We start from the raw sequence: 16,910 nt of genomic DNA, 5'->3' as shown, positions 1-16,910 counted from the left end.
CATGAGTCTGAAGAGGAATTGATAGATTGGTATAGAACGTATGGGCTAATATCGGACTTACGTACTTGAACTGCACTGGGTTAGGATGTACAATTGCTCTTTGATATACAGTTCTCTCTTACACAAACACAAGGGTTTATGAATTTGTTTCTCTAGTCAACTCAGACGAAAAAAAAGTAGTATTCTGTGGTTGTGTGTGTGTGTGTATACGTCTATGTAATTCAGCAAGAGGACTTAGGTTTCTATTCTTAGCTTTCACCATCACTCTCCATTTACTTCCTAACTATTCTTCTCTAGTTAGTACTCAACAATACACTCTCACCTCAGGTCTTTCCACTGCAATAAAATGGCCTCAGCCAAGGTATGAGCATTTTAGATTTTCTACAAAAAGGTAGGCACACACAGTACAGTGTGTGGGGTGGATAAAGAAGTCAACTCTTTCCAGTGAAATAGAGAAGATTCTTAGAACTTCCACCGTCCTGGTCCAGTGTGTTTCCTGTCCATGACTCTCTATAGCTATTCCTTTATTCTCCCGGCTCTATTTAACTTCTGTTCCTGAAACAACAGAGAACTTCCCAAGTCCTAATAGCTCTTCAGTTCCTATCCTGGCTTAATCAGAAAGGCAATTTCAACCCACTTTATTGGATCAAAGATCCCTATAGAAAATTATTGAATGGAATTATAATGATTAAGAGCTTTAGCTTTGGCAGTAGGGGCTGCAAGCCTGATTCTACCACTTGCTCATTGGGTGATCGTGGAAAAGTGACTTCGTCGCTTTCCATTTCCTCATTTCAACATAGGGGCAGTAATATCTGCTAGATACAGTGACAAGGGCCTAAAATAGCACATGCAGTCACTTAGCACAGCTACTGGCCACTCAGTTGCACTACCTACTAATGCTTCTGCCACTTAACTGTCCCTGAGCTTTCTTCTTTCAGCTGAATAGAAGAGTTTTCCTGAGGCCTAGAACCCTGCATCCAGCACTCCGGCTTATTTAACCCCGTGCAACAGTGTTTAACAACTCATTCTTAATCAGCTTCCTGTATAACTGTTTATCATATCAAAGCAGAGCTCTACAGAAACAGCATCGTGCTTGTACCCGTGGGAAAAAGGCACAGAATATTTTAGCCTGTTTTGAAGAAGGGAAAGCCAGAACAGTAGTTCATCCTGCCTACATTGTAGGTCAAGTCACTTTGCCAAAGAATTGCAAATTATTGCTCAAAGAAACTATCAGTCAGCCAGTCTAGGGGTCAAGGTAAAATCTTTTGCCCCCAACCTGGTACAATGCTTTTACTTGATAATGAACCAGGAAAGAGCTACTGGGAACCAGGAAAGAGCACGAAGTTAAATACTCAGAGGTTCTTTTTGGATTCATCAGCAATTTGATTAAGCAAATTACTTTCTCTGAGTCTCACTTTACTCATTTGCAAATTAAAGGCATAAAACCAGATGATGCCTAAGGCCTCTTCCATGTTAGGAATTTATAAAAGCAATTGTTAAACATGCATTAAATTCATATACTGGTCCCAATGGCAAGACTAAACTATTGGGGAAATAGAGTTCCAGGCTATGACTGGCTTTCTTGGTGAATGGGGATACAACAACCTGGCGTTACTAACGTGATGCATCAATCTAAGTCTACTTGTTCTGGTGTCCTACTCACTACACATCCTTCTGATTCCAATTTGTCCTTCTTAGTTCTCTAGAGGAGAGAGAGAGAGAGAGAGAGAGAGAGAGAGAGAGAGAGAGAGAGAGAGAGAGAGAGAGAGAGAGAACTATTCATACAAACATTTTAATGTAACATTTGTAATTACTTATTACAGAAGAATAACTAGTTGACATTCTGATTTTACTCAGTTTGGTTAACATGAGCTTGTCCTTGAGACACAGATGTATTCTGGGTGGACTAATACAGCAAGCTTGGAGCCTGCAAATCTGAGGGCCAGATAGTGAATAAATTCACCACGCTCACCCGGGTCACCCTGGCAGGACTTTGGGGAGTTAACCGTCCACTCTACCAGGAAATCAGCTGGATGTGAGGCATGTGTCTGCTTTCTTGCACTTCTCAGGGAAAAGAAGCACGTTAGGTAGCAGTAGAAAGGTCACACTCTGCAGGAGAAAGACTCGGGTTCCATCAATGTGTCATTCCGGGCAAATTGACCTTTCTAAAGCCTCAGTTTCCTCCCCTATAAAGTGGCAGCAAAATATTCCTGCCTCGTTGGACTATTTAATATATAAAACTCACTGCTATCAAATCTATGTTGATTAACAGTGACCCTATAGGACCAGGGTAGGAACTACCCCTGTGAGTTTCCCAGACCTTAACTCATTGTGGGAATAGAAAGCCTCATCTTTCTCCTGAGGAGTGGCTGGTGGTTTCGAAAAACTGACCTTAAAGATCGCAACCCAAACATGTAACCACTATGCCACCAGGTCTCCCCGATAAATAGAAAGGGCACATTTACAATAGAGGGCCTAAAGCGCAGGAACTACTCAACAGCATTAGGAAGAAGTAGGAAGTGAGGTTTTAGTCTTATAAAATACAGATAATACTGGTTGCAACTTGTTTCCAGAATACAGGGAAAGTAAAATGTAGAATTCAGCTCTCCGAAAACTTCACCTTGAATACGGTTTTATTTTTATTTATTTTTTTTAAAGAGACGGGGTCTCGCTATGTTGCCCAGGCTGGAGTACAGTGACTATTCACAGGCGCGATCCCACTACTGATCAGCACGGGAGTTTTGACCTGCTCCGTTTCCGACCTGGGCCGGTTCACCCCTCCTTAGGCAACCTGGTGGCCCCCCGCTCCCGGGAGGTCACCATATTGATGCCGAACTTAGTGCGGACACCCGATCGGCATAGTGCACTGCAGCCCAGAACTCCTGGACTCAAGCGATCCTCCAGCCTCAGCCTCCCGAGTAGCTGGGACTACAGGCGTGCGCCACCACGCCCGGCTTGAATACTATTTTAATAGCAGACATTAAGCTCCCAAATGTCCCCAGAAGCCACAAATGCATAGAGCAATACAAAAGTCATTCACCAAAGAAGCTTTCACAGTTCTTTTTCTAAGTATTTACCATGCATAAGCTTTCTTAAAAGCTTGGTTTCTTCTCTGAGCCGATAGCTGTTTAAATATGCCCATATGGCAATTAAGAAGATGCAGTACACATGGATAGCAGTAGGTACTAGAAACTATAATTTGGCTGCGGGAGAAAAGAGCCAAACACAACAGAACACAACACAGACAAGCAGTAAAAAGCGGAGTATTCATTAGCCACTAGTGGGTCAAAGAGCCTTGCACACAAAAAGAGGCTCTTAAATTATCACTGCACTTCCATGTACATCACACCATTTTGGAAAATGTAAAGTTCAAAATACAAGTATGTTTTTTGGTTTTGCTTTTTTCATGAAGCCTACCTTTGTCTTGTTGGTTGCTGTTTTTGCCTGAACACAGGGCTGGGCACACCACAGGTATTCCATTAATATTGGTTAAGATATTAGTGACAACAATTTAAACTTACTTCACTAATGCATGAAAGCACAGACATGTGCCAGAATTCAGCCAAAAGTTAGGAGGCTGTATGGCAATATAGGACTCTTTGCCCTTCAAAAAAATAACTATTATACTCCATCTTCCTTGGGTTTTTTCTTTATTTAATTGCTTTCCCATCTCTTTCCTGGCTGTTGCAAAATGGTTTTTGAAAGGAAAGAGTAATTTAATGAAAATCGATAAATTAGCCAGCGTGTGTTACTTTTCATGCTTTCAATCTCATCCTCAGAGCACAGTGCTAAGTTCCTAAACACAGACTACGGACCGTGGCGGCACAGCAGTTCCCTGCCGGACTGCTGCTACACACTCAGCAGTTTGAGACCATCAGCTGCTCCATGAGCAGACGAGGGGCTTTCTCCTCCTGTAAAGTTACACTCTCGGAAACACACGGAAGCAGTTAGTTCCACCTTACCCTATAGGATCCCTACGCGTCAGCATCCATTCAAAGGCAGTGTGCTATTTTAAAAAATCATTTTATTGGGGGCTCGTACAACTCTTATCATAACCTATACATACATCGATCGTCTCAAGCACATTTGTAAATATGTTGCCATCATCATTTTCAAACCATTTTCTTTCTACTTGAGCCCTTGGTATCAGCTCATTTTTTCCCCTCCCTCCCTCCTTCCCTCACCAACCCTTGATAATTACAAATTATTGTTTTTTTCATGTCTTGCACTGTCCGGTGTCTCCCCCCACTCCTTGTCTGTTGCCCTTCCCCCCTGGGAGGAGGTTATAGGTAGGTCATTGTGATTGGTTCCCCCTTTCTTCCGCCCCCCCACCTTCCTCTTATCCTCCTGGGGCAGTGCGTTATTTTAAGCAAAGATTTTTATAAACTCTCTGACCACAGTGTCAGCTGCTGCATAACCCAAAAGAGTAGGACCAATGTCCAATAAAATATATGGAAAAAATAATCTGTAACTTATCAAGGGTTCGTCAGGGAAGATGGGTGGGTAAGGGAGGGATAAGAAATGGGGAACTGATATCGGGCTCAAGTGGAAAGAGAATGCTTTGCAAATGATGATGGCGGCATATATGCAAATGTGCTTGACACACTGGCTGGATGTGTGCATTGTGCTAAGATATACAAGAACCCCCAATAAAAGTATTTTTTAAAAGCCCATAGCATTAAATGTGAATTCAGTGGTAAAAGGCCTACCTGGAAGATGTCTATGTACGCTCTTTTTGGATCATTACGGTCTTCTTCTCTCTGTTGTCTGAACAAACCTAAAGGGGGTCTCAATCTCCGTCCAGGCCTTGATTTTGCCTCTCTGCTGTGACTTTAATCTGTGTATCCGAATCCCTTCTCAAATATATTTTTTTACTATTATATTTTAAAAATGTGTACCTGAATCACTTTTCAAACATAGAATGTCATCCTTGAAATGTGTTTACTTATGAATTGAAGTGCTTCCTTCTCTCTGAAGCTCAAAGTAACTTCTGGGAAGAGTGGTAGGAAGCGCTTGGGTTACATAAGAGAGACCTTGTGACCCTGAGGTAGAAGAGCTGAGGCCTGGCTGGTAGATCTGTCCCACCACCTCATTTCTCCTGGAAGTAGCGCTCCTGTAAGGACAGTAGCATCTGTGGTTTTTCCCCCTGTAAGATAAGGCACTTTGTACATTGAGACTACAGGCCACGAATAGAAATTTGGCATGTTTGCTTGCATTCCCTATTCCACCTGCCGATGGCAGGCATTGGCAATCAGTGATCACATTTTTCCCTGCTGAGCCTACGTGGAGCCTAGAAGAATCCTTTTAAATAAAGTATGTAAACTGTTGAGTTTAGTTCATATTTTGTTGCTATTTTAGAACTCCTCAAACCATGCTGACTGTATCCACCAAAAATATATTAATGATAATATACAAATTGTGCTTATACTCATTCATGCCTGATCCTAGGAAATTACCCAGGTGGAGCTCCTGTTTACAGCACCTACCTGGGCACTACTGCCATGTGAACTATCCCCAGAGCTCTGAGAGTGGAGCAGGCTTTCATTCATACAGCCCAGCTCTTCTCTAAGTTCCACAGCTTCCTCAGGCTTTATGCTGCACTGCTGTTCTCCATCGTTCATAGTTCGATCCTGTTGTGAGCGCTCTTCCGTCTGCCCTTCACTTGAAACAGTGACCTCCTTCACTGACTCCTCTGGGATTTCCTCCTGCTTAGTTTCTCCTAATTTGGGACTTGGTACAAATGTAACAATAAAAAAGAAAGTATCAAAATGCTCACTAGAGTAACAGGTTATGGTGAGAAAACAAAAAGCTATAGATCAAGAAAGTGCTGTTGATGGCACAACTCTTTTTAATATAGTCAGACAATTGAATTGTATGAGGGTGTACCCGCCCCCCCAAAATGGGGAAAAGCTCCACTTGACAGAGCCTTCATAGTGCGCATTTTTCACGATAGGCGAGCATCAAGCACCTTTCTCTGACTTCGTGCACCCAATGGCATCGCCTGGGGAAGTTCTCTCTGGCCACAGTGAATTTTTTTGTGGTGACCGATTTAACAGAACAGCTTTGAAATTTTGTTTCCTGCTTGGGAAAAATGCTGCAGAAACACAGCTTACAAAGACAGTGCTATGGGAAAAACTCAAGTGTACGAGTGGCTTTCTTGTTTCAAAAAAGGTGCAATGTGTATTGATGACAAGCCTCATTCTGGATGTCCATCAACTTCCCAAACAGACGAAGATGTTGACAAAATTTGTGCACTTGTGCTCGAAGACTGACGATGGACCACTGAAGAGACAGGAAATTATCTGGACTCTCTTGGAGCTTGGTTCAGCAAACTTTAATGGAAGATTTGGGAATGAGAAGGGTCACTATGAAATTTGTGCCTTGGCTTCTGACTGACCAGGAAAGAGTGTCAAGTGGAAACATGCCTGCTTTGAAGATTTGAAAGAACAGCTCTGAACTGACCCAGACATTTTTTCCAAGGTCATTACTGGTGATGAGTCATGGCACAATTCTTACAACCCCCAAAGCAAACATCAACCAAGCCAGTGGAAGATGCCATTGTCACCTTGCCCCCCCAAAAGCTTGTCAAGTAAAATCAAAGTCAAGAAAATGCTTGTTTTATTTTTTTTAATGTGAGGGGGTTAGTGTATTTGGAATTTGTTCCACCAGGTCAGACTGTTAATCAAGTTTTCTATTTAAAGGTTCTGAAAAGATTACATAACAGTATGCAACAAAAAAAGTCCTGATTGTGGCAGATGACAGTGCACCTGCTCACGCAGCCATCTCAGTGTGCCCGTTTTGGGCAAAAAAACAGCATGCCTATCTTGCTCCATTGCACCTTACTCACCTGACCTTACTCTGTGCAACTTCTTTTTGTTTGTGTGAATGAAGAGGGACATAAATGGACAGTGATTTGACAACATAGAAGAGGTGAAGCAAAAAATGAGGGAAGTGCTGTCAGCCATCCAAACACATGATTTGAAAAATGTTTCCAAGAATGGAATCACAGATTTGACAAATGTATTAAGTATAATGGAGAGTACTTTGAAAGTGATATGGTTGCTTTATAAAAAAAAAATTAAATACAAAGCTTTGAAAAACAATTCTTTTTGGGGGAGGGGCATCTCCTCATATGGTGTGTGAATTATGTGTCAATTAAAAATTTTTTAATGTACTATAAGTGAGATTTTCAACTTGAATTCAGTAGCACAGCAGTCATCTTACTCTTTTAGGTAAACTTTTTAAAAAGAAATGAGTCATCAAGTGTGAGAAGATGAGGTGTGTATTATTTAATATGGCTCTTTAGCCATTGACTTTGCTGCTCCCACCCAACAACCTTGGTTTTCTTGATGGGTCCTATTTCACTTCACTTCTTGGCAGCACTTTTCCCGACTGCCCATTTTTTGTTTTTTCCTTGGAGCATTCTTTAATCTGGTTCCTGTGACATACACTTTCCAGGTTTTTCTTCCATTTCACCCTTGGGGGTGGAGCATTCTTTTTGTTATGTAAACAGAGGTTTTCTTTAGGTTTCTGCCAACAGATACTATTATCAAGCAACATATGGGGCTACTTAATCCATTCACAAGGTCTTTGTAGCTTCTACTTGTTGATGACTCTCAAATTTATCCCCAGCCCAGACCTTTCTCCTGAGCTCCAAATCCATAAATCCAACTGTCTGTTGCATCATCTGCACTTGGCTACTCCAATGACACTTTAAAATCAATGACCCAAAAGTTGAATTCATCTCTTTCTCCTTCAAAAGCAAGTTCCTTAACTTAATGAATGACACCATCAAAGTTAAAAGTCATCTTTAACCTCTTCACATACCTAAGCCTTGGCCTACCATATCCACTTCCTCAATCTCCCCAAATCCATCAACTCCTGAGTCCTGTTGATTTTATTCTTCTCTGTACTTCATGTACTTTTCTTCATTCCCACAAACACTATCATTTCTCACTTAGCTTACTTTAACATTCTCCTAACTGAGCTTCATTCTTGTGCCAACAGTCTATCTTTACACAGAAGACAGAGGGATTTTTCTAAAGCAAAAATCTGTTCTTGTCCCTCCCATTGCCCAAGCTCTGTAACATAAGCATTCATATCCTTTAATAATCAAAAGGACCTGAAATAAGGAGAGGTTGCGAAGTGGGCACAGAAGATAAGCAAGAAAACGACGAAAAACAGGAGAAGGGGAAAGCATACAATAGCCCATAAACTTCTCACAACCGTAACCATGGGAAGCCGTTTGGAACAAGTCATGAAACTAGATGGCATCACAGAGTTCTTTCAAGGGAGGCATCACTCTGATGGCCAGGCACCCGCCCCTACCAAGCCACCCCCTCCCTCCCGACCCCGGGTAAATCAAACCCACTGCCTTGCTCCTTGTGACAAGTATCCCTGCCAGTTGTTCCAAGTTAGCTGGGCAGTTTTTCCTGAGTTTAGGTAATTAATGTCAATTATTTCTCTGAAGAACAACTCTCAGACTGGCAGTTTTCATCTCCAGTGCCACTTACTCACTCTAGGTCACTGTCACCTCTTCCCATCTGAGGCTCATATCTAGATTAACTGGTCTGTCCTTAGTTTCCAACTAATCCGATATAGAGATAGTAGGGGGCTTCAAAAAGTTCACAGAAAATTTTCCATTATCTTTTATTTTCATTTTACTCAAATGTTTTGAAGATGCTGGTATGAGAGCAATCTCAATGCTGTGACCAAACTTCTTGCTTTTATGAACATTAGCATACCACATTTGCAATATGTTCTTACTTATGCAACTATGTGTTATGATTTTGAATCTTGGACTTAGTGACTTTCACTGTAAACTTACACAGCATCTTTTAAGAGGAAAAATCAAAACTGGTTAAAAAAAAAAGTTCATCTCTCCTAAAACATGTAGTTTACTTGACTGTGTTTCCCCAGCTCATTGATGAGTATATCCTTTAGTGTAATATATAATCCCAAACAAGCATCTGTTGTTTCCTTTTGGTTAGATAGTTCTCGGTGTTTTCCCAAACAATATTCGTTTTTGTACCAAAGCACAGTAATTCATTTTCTCAAAGCTTCAATAATTTCAGTGAAAGAACGTTTTATTTAAAAAATAGTAGCAATAATTACTGTAAAAAAAAAAAGTCTGGGAACAAGAATATCCAAAGAGAAAGAAGAACAAAGTAAAGGAAAATTCTTAAAACTTTATAGGATGTAATATTAAATAAAAGCTGAAAAAACAAATTGCTTCAAAACATGGTTTTAATTATGTAAAAAGTGTGTGTGTACGTGCAAAGAAAGCCCAGAAAGAAAAAAATTTGGATGTTAATATGTGTCAGTAGTAGGAATTGTAGGTTATTAAAATCTATCTCTTTGGGAAGAAAGCCTAGAGATCTCCTTCCCCCAATCAGCCCGTTAAAATCTCCTAGATCCCAGTGTTTTGATCCTGCTGTGCACTGAGTGGTCTTGAGTTGGGGGTTGACTCAATACCAGCTGACAACAACAACGTCTCATTATTTTCCTTGAAATCTTAAAATTCTCAATAGAAGGCACACATTTATCTTAAAAGTCAGAATAAAGATTTTAAAATACCTTTATACTAAAAGAGAAACTCTTTGGTTGATGCTAATAACTAATTTTTCCATACATGTCATTTGACAATGAATGTCAAATTCTTATAATGACCAAGTCAAATAAAAATACTGCTCAGGTAATTAACGTGATGTTAAATTCTCTCAATTTACCAGAGTTCCTCTTTCTCTTCCTTTGAGCTTTGAGTCTCTACTTCCAAGACTGATACTTTAGGCACCAGATCTTTACAGATCTTTTCACTTATATTTACATTAGTTGCTCCCCCTAGAGTAAATTGATTGAATTGTTCAAATTCCTGTGAAAGCTTCAAGACCTGTGGAGGGAAGTAAAACAAAACAAAACAAATAATCTGTTTTCGTATGTATGGCTTTTTTGTATAGCTGTGAAGATATATTGGTGCTATTAAATGCTCAAATAATTATTTGCATAAACCCCCCTAATATATAAATTGATATCCTCATTGAAGTCTTCTTCCTATCTAATTTACTATTTGGTAAGTGCTCTGTAACTGAAACCATTGATATCATCGACATGAACAAGTGTTGGTTTGTTTGAAGTGTTTTTGGATGGGGGTTGCTTTCTCAGCGCTGGTTCAGGGTTTTGATCTATCTTTTCACAAGTGAACAGATGTGCGCCAGCAAGTTTTTCATTACTGTCACCGTGCTTGTTCTCAAGTCGCGGTTTCAATGTACTTCAGGAGTCATGAAGACAATACGTTGCTGGAAAACTCATTAGCTAGAACATGAACCACATAGAACAGAGGATGAATTTCTTCCTGCTGGACCCTACTTCAACTTGCAAAGGGCTTCAGATTATGGTGGCAGCTTTCAGACTGTAATGAATATAGTACATCACCATGGACATTTATTAAAAATGCAGAATCCCAAACTCCTCCCATTCTCACCCCGTGGGGTCAGAATCAATGCTCTGAGGTAGGAAATGAGAAGAGGCTCTTTAAATTAGTAGTCCCGGTAATTATGATTAAGTGGATTCTTTGGTAATCACTGCTGTGTTGTATGATCTCCCAAAACATTTCTTTGTTTTCGACAGATTCTAAAGACTTCCTTTTTAAGAAAAGTTACTCTTTTTATCTTTGTATAAAATTAAAACACCCTGAGGAATAAGGAAAGCATGGGTGGAAATGATTTTAGGGGTGGAAGACTTCATCTCTGACTCATATTTCTAAGTCTCTCCAAATTAAAAAAAAAAGGTAAATTTCTATACTAATTATGTTTGATTGTTGAAACAAAATGGACTTAATTCTAAATAAAAATATAACTTTATGTGATCCCTTCATGTGGTTTAAATTATCTAAGAGAAATTCAGTGTGTGATATGACCATTATAATCTCATACTAGTTGAGGAAGAAACTGGAGTGACCAAAGAAAAATGGCTGACCTTTAATTGGGCCATGGGGATGGAAAGACATGGATGAGTGAAGAACATAGAGCACTTTAAGCACCAAACCAAAGAAACCAACCTCGCTGCCATTGAGTTTACACAGACTCATAGCGACCCTAGAGGACAGTCAGAGATGGCATCTCTCTCTAAACATAATTCACAAATCACACAGTTAAATAGTCCAATCATATTAAGAAGAGTTGTACAATCACCACCACAGTCAATCAAGGCTACAACTCTTTAAGGGAACAGAAAGTCCTGTCTTTCTCCTACGGAGCAGCTGGCTGCTTGGAACTGCTGACCTTGCAGTTGGCATAACCACCACAGCACGAGGGTTCCCCACAGGGAGCAATGTAACCAAAGGCACGAGTGAAGAACGGAGCACAGATGATTTATGGAGAAGTGGCAGGCTGGTCTGACTTTAAAGGAAGTTACAAGATGAGAAATTGAGGAAATAAGGCGAGACCAGTGAGGAGAGAATCAGATTATGAAGGGCTCAGAATGAGAAAAAAAATTAATGAGTCTGCATTACTTTCTTAAGTAGAAAAAAAATCCCAAATGCTATCTAATCACTTATTTTTATAGCAATTATGAAAATTTAAGCACTACAGCACTTGACATTACACAGGCTTGATATTATAGCAAATTGAGAACTGCTGACGTCTCTGAAAAGGAAGGTGATTTTACTACTAAGCATTTTCTAGTTAGTCTGAATTGTCACATGACAAAGTATATATTTAAGAAGTTTACCTCTTATTATGAAGAAAGCTAAATCCACAGGACATTTCATGGAGCAGATATAGAACAAGACTAATTCTGTTCCTCATACTTCACCCTATTGATATTTTATCTTAGTGACGTAGCTGATTTTGAAGCTCAATTATGTTTAAGAGGGAACTTGAAGAAGTTTGTGGGAAAATATAATGAAAAGATAACGAAATGTTCCCATAAACCTTCGAAGTCTCTTGTATTTAGCTTCCACTTTCCGACTGAGTCCTTAGGTTAGAAGAGCCAGATCTGGAGCTGGGAATCAACATGTAACTTTGGAAGTAATTTAATATCTTTGGGGCTCAGTGTTCAGGAACCTTGGTGGCATAGTGGTTACATATTGGGCTGCTAAACATAAGGTCAGCAGTTCAAAATCACCTGGAATCAGGACTGGGGAATGGCTTACTAACAACCTGCAACATGCCAACGACATAACCTTGCTTGCTGAAAGTGAGCAGAACTTGAAGCACTTGCAGATGAAGATCAAGGACTGCAGGCTTCACTATGGATTACAACTCAATGTAAAATCATCACAACTGGACCAAAAGGTAAGTAACCTCATGAGAAATAGAGAAAAGGTTAAAGTTGTCAAGGATAATATTTTGCTTGGATCCATAATCAATGCTCATGGAAACAGCAGATGTCAAAAGACATGTTGCATTAGGTAAATCTGCTGCACAAGACAGTTTTAGAGTATTGGAAAGCAAGCCTGTTACTTTGAGGATCAGCGTATGCCTAACTCAAGACACGGTATTCTCCATTGCCTCATCTGCATGTGAAAGTTGGACAGTGAATAAGGAAGACTGAGGAACAATTGATACATCTGAATTGTGGTGCTGGAGAATAATATTGAAAGAACCCTGGGTTGCTAAACGGACAAACCAAACGGTATTGGAAGAAGTAAGGTCAGAGTACTTCTTAGAGGTAAGGATGGCAAGACTTGGTCTTAAAATCCCTGGAGAAGGACACCATGCTTGGTAAGTGGAGGGGCAGCAAAAAGAGGAAGACCCTCAATGAGATGGACTGACACTGTGACTACATCAACGGGCTCAGGCATAGTGAGCAATGGTGAGCATGGCACAGGACTGTGCAGTGTTTTGTTCTGTTGTGCATAGGGGGTTGCTTTCAATGGAACTAACATAACAGCACCACGAGGAGACTGAAAATACCATAGTTTGGGTCAGGTGCACCTTAATCCTTAAGGCAAACTTCTTGCTTTTCAACACTTTAAAGAGATCTAGTACAGCAGATTTACCCAATGCAATTTATCCTTTGATCTCTTGACTGCTTCCATGAGAATTGTGGAACCAAGCAAGACAAAATCCTTGACTACTTCAATCTTTTCTCCATTTTGTTATCTATTAGTCCAGTTGTGAGGACTTTGGTCTTTTTTTACATTGGGTCATAATCCATAATGAAGGTTGCAATCCTTGATCTTCATCAAGTACTTAAGTTCAGCAAGCAAGGTTGTGTCATCTGCATATTGCAGGTTGTTAATAAGATTTCTTTTGATCCTGCTGCACTTTTCTTCATATAATCCAGCTTCTATAACCATTTGCTCAGTCCACATGAGGAAGTATGGTGAGAGGATACAACCTGATGAAAACTTTTCCTGATTTTAAACCATGAAGCATGCCCTGGTTCTTTGGCACAACTGCCTCTTGATCCATGAGCAAGTTCCACATTAGCACAGTGACGTGTTCTGGAATTCCTTTTCTTCTTCAGGCTATACGTAGTTTGTTATGATCTACATAGTCAGTCAATAAAGCACAAATACACATCTTTCTGATATTCTATGTTTTCAGCCAAGCTCCAGCTGACATCAGCAAGGATATCACATTCTCTTCTGAATCCTGCCTGATTCTCTGGCAGGTCCCTGTCAATGTTCTACTGCAACCATTGATGGATGATCTTCAGTAAAATTTTACTTGTGTGTTATATGAATTATATTTCTCTATAATCTGAGCATTTTGTTGGCTTACCTTTCTCTGGAATGGGTAAAAATATCTCTTCTAGTCAGTTGGACAAGTAACTGTTTTCCAAATTTCATGGAATAGATGACTGAGTGCTTCCAGTGCTTCATCAGCTTGTTGAAACATTTCTATCGGTATTCCATCACTTCCTGGAGCCTTGTTTTTGGCTTGTGCTTTCACTGCAGTTTGAACTTCTTCCTTCAGCACCATTGGTTCTTGCTCATATGCTGCCTCCTGAAATGGGGAAATGTCGACTAGTTCTTTTTGGTATGGTGACTGTGTATTCTTTCCAATTTCTTCTGATGTTACTTCATCGGTCAGTCAATATTTTGCTGAAAGAATCTTTCAATATTGCTACTTGAGGCTTGAATTTTTTCTTGAGTTCTTTCAGTTTAAGATATGCTGCATGTGTTCTTCCTTTTTGCTTTTCTACTTCTAGGTCTTTGCACATTTCATTATTTGACCCTGTCCTCGAGGTGCCCTTTGGAATTTTCTATTCAGCTCATTGATGTCATCATTTCTTTAGCTACTCTATGATTAGCTGAAAGCTTCAGAGTCTCTTCTGACATCGACTTTAATCTTTTCTTTCTTTCCTCTTTAATGACTTTTTGCTTTCCTCATGAATGATGTTCTTGATAACCTTCCACAGATCATCAGGTCTCCTGTCATTCGTGTTCAGTGCATCAACTCTCTTCTTGAGATGTTCTCAACGTTCAGGTGGAATAGACTCAAGGTTGTATTTTGGCTCTTGTTGACATACTTTAATTATTCTTTTTAGCTTACTTACATATGAGCAATTGTTCATCATTATCAGCCACTGGCCTAATTTTAGCTGCTGATATTGAACATCTCCATCATCTCTTCTCAAAGATATAGTCAATTTGATTTCTCTGTATTCCAACTGAAGAAGTCTGTGTGCATAATTCTCTTTTGTTTTGTTGAAAAAAACGTATTTGCTATGAACAAGTAATTAATCTTACAAAATTCTGTCATGTGACCTACAGTGTCATTTACCCATCTAGGCCACATTTCCAACTACTGGTCTTTCCTCTTTGTTTCCAACCTTTGGCATTCCAATTGCCAATAATTATCAATACATCTTGGTTCCATGTTGAATCAATTTCAGAGTGAAGATGTTGGAAGAGCCCTAATTTTTTTATCAGTAGCTTTGGTGGTTTGAGCATATATTTGAAGAGTAATTGTATTTATTGGATTTCCTTGAATGCAGATAGATATAATCCTGTCACAGACAACACCACACTTTTAGATCTTGAAATGTCTTTGTTGTCGATGAATGCAATACCATTTTCCTGATGGTGTCATCCCAGCATAGTAAACCATGTGCTTTTGATTCAAAATGGCCACTACCAGCCCCTTTCAGCTCACTAACATCCAGGATATCAATCTTTATGTGTTCCATTTCATTTTTTACAATTTCCCGTTTTCCTAGATTCATTCTTTGTACATTCCAACTTCTGATTACTAGATTTTTTAAGCCATTTCTTCTCATTTTGAGTCATGCTCTATCAGTAAGCGAAGGTTCTAAAGGCTTCACTCCCACAGGTTTTATCCAGTCACAGAATTATGGTCACCTCTACTTGGAAAAGGCAGCACATATTTTGCGTGCCTTCCAACCTGAGGAGCTCATTTCTGGCACAATCTCTGGCAACATTCTGATTTTTTTTTTCGTTAGCCTTTGAGGATATAACAATGTCTCCATACTATCCACTAAGTTTTCAGTGGCCAAGTCCTCAGAAGTGGACTGCCAATTTCTTCTTCATAGTCCGTTCTTAGTCTGGAAGCTCTGATGAAAATTGCTCACTTTGGGTGACCCTGCTGGTGTTTGAATTACCTGTGACATATCTTCTAGCAACACAGAGCCAAATAAACATTAAGGAGCAAAGATGCCCGCTTTGAGGACAAGGGTCTACCTGACCCAAGCCAGGACATTTTCAATGGCCTCAAAGACATGTGAAGGCTGGACAATGCCTAAGGAACACCAGTGAAGCATTGATTCATCTGCATTATGGTGTTATTGAAAAATACATAAATTACCATGGAGTACCAGAATAACAAAGATATCTGTCTTTGAAGAAATACAACCAGAATGTTCCTTAGAAGCATAGATAGCAAATCTTGTCAGGAGAGACCAGTCTCTGGAAAAGGACGCCATAATTGGAAAAATAGAGGGTCAGCAAAAAGAGAAAGACCCTGGATAAGATGGATTGACTCAAGGACTACACCGATGGGCTCAAACATAACAATTACGAGGATGGTGCAGGATCAGACAGTGTTTTGTTTTGTTGCTATGAGTCAGAATTGACTCAATGTCATCTAGCAATGTAACAGTAATATACATATTATGATTCAGTATAAATTCAGTGTATACAATTCAGTGTAAATTAAAAAGAGGCATTAGTTTTAAGTTTTTAAGTCAAAGACGTTTAAGTAAATTTTTTAATATGTACTCCAATAATTAAGTTGGCTGGAATTCAGTTTAAAGTAAATAATTCATAGATTAATCCTAAGTCAAAGTACTGGTAGAAATCTGAATGTTTTACCTAAAATAGAGATTGACTTATAACCCATGCTATATGGCAGCCTTGTTATCTAACAACAAAAAAATTAATTTATAGGAAACTCTTACTAAAAATTTATTTCCTCTTATTTGCTTCTCATAAAAGATGCATCAAATGGTGAACTTATATTTATTTAATCTCACCTTTGTTTCTAATTCAGAGTTCTCTCTCTGAAGTAGGTCATAAGCTATTAAAAAATAGCCTCTGTCTTCTGTTGTTCCTCTAAGATTTTGAATTTCATTATAAAGGCATATAAGTTCTGACTTTGATCTTTGCAATTCCTGATTAAGAAATGAAGATATTTATTAGAATCAAATAAAACTGTTTGCCCACAAAAGATAAAGTCTTTCTAAACAGATCTGGAAATCAAAACTCAAACTCACCGCCATTAAGTCAATTCTAACTCATAGCGATCCTATAGGGCAGGGTTGAACTGCCCTCCTTGGGTTTCCAAAACTGTAACTCTTTATGGGAATAGAAAGCCTTGTCTTTCTCTCTTAGAGCAGCTGGTGGTTTCAAACAGCTGATCTTGTTGTTAGCAGCCCAACTTGCAACCACCACACCACCATGGCTCCTAAACAGATCCTGAGATGGTCCTGACAAGTTTTCTTTT

The 16,910-nt window shown here is 39.5% G+C and overlaps 1 protein-coding gene across 7 annotated transcripts in view; it reads right to left on the bottom strand.

The window, feature by feature from the left end:
- Window positions 1–16,910, bottom strand: part of CCDC30 (coiled-coil domain containing 30) — a 112,899-nt gene that overhangs the window by 40,734 nt on the left and 55,255 nt on the right. For 6 of the 7 annotated variants that reach the window (XM_075554726.1, XM_075554708.1, XM_075554717.1 and 3 more), the window contains exons 9-10: window positions 9,729–9,889; window positions 5,487–5,730 (exon numbers count right to left, since the gene is read on the bottom strand). The exons of the other annotated variant lie outside the window; for it this stretch is intronic. In XM_075554726.1, the coding sequence (XP_075410841.1) occupies window positions 5,487–5,730; window positions 9,729–9,889 (405 nt within the window). The remainder of the gene's footprint in view (window positions 1–5,486; window positions 5,731–9,728; window positions 9,890–16,910) is intronic. 7 annotated transcript variants of the gene reach the window in all.

Source organism: Tenrec ecaudatus, chromosome 1 (assembly GCF_050624435.1).
Source record: "Tenrec ecaudatus isolate mTenEca1 chromosome 1, mTenEca1.hap1, whole genome shotgun sequence".
Lineage (NCBI taxonomy): Eukaryota > Metazoa > Chordata > Mammalia > Afrosoricida > Tenrecidae > Tenrec > Tenrec ecaudatus.
Note: the sequence above shows the minus strand (reverse complement) of the source record. Positions and strands in the feature narration are given on the sequence as shown.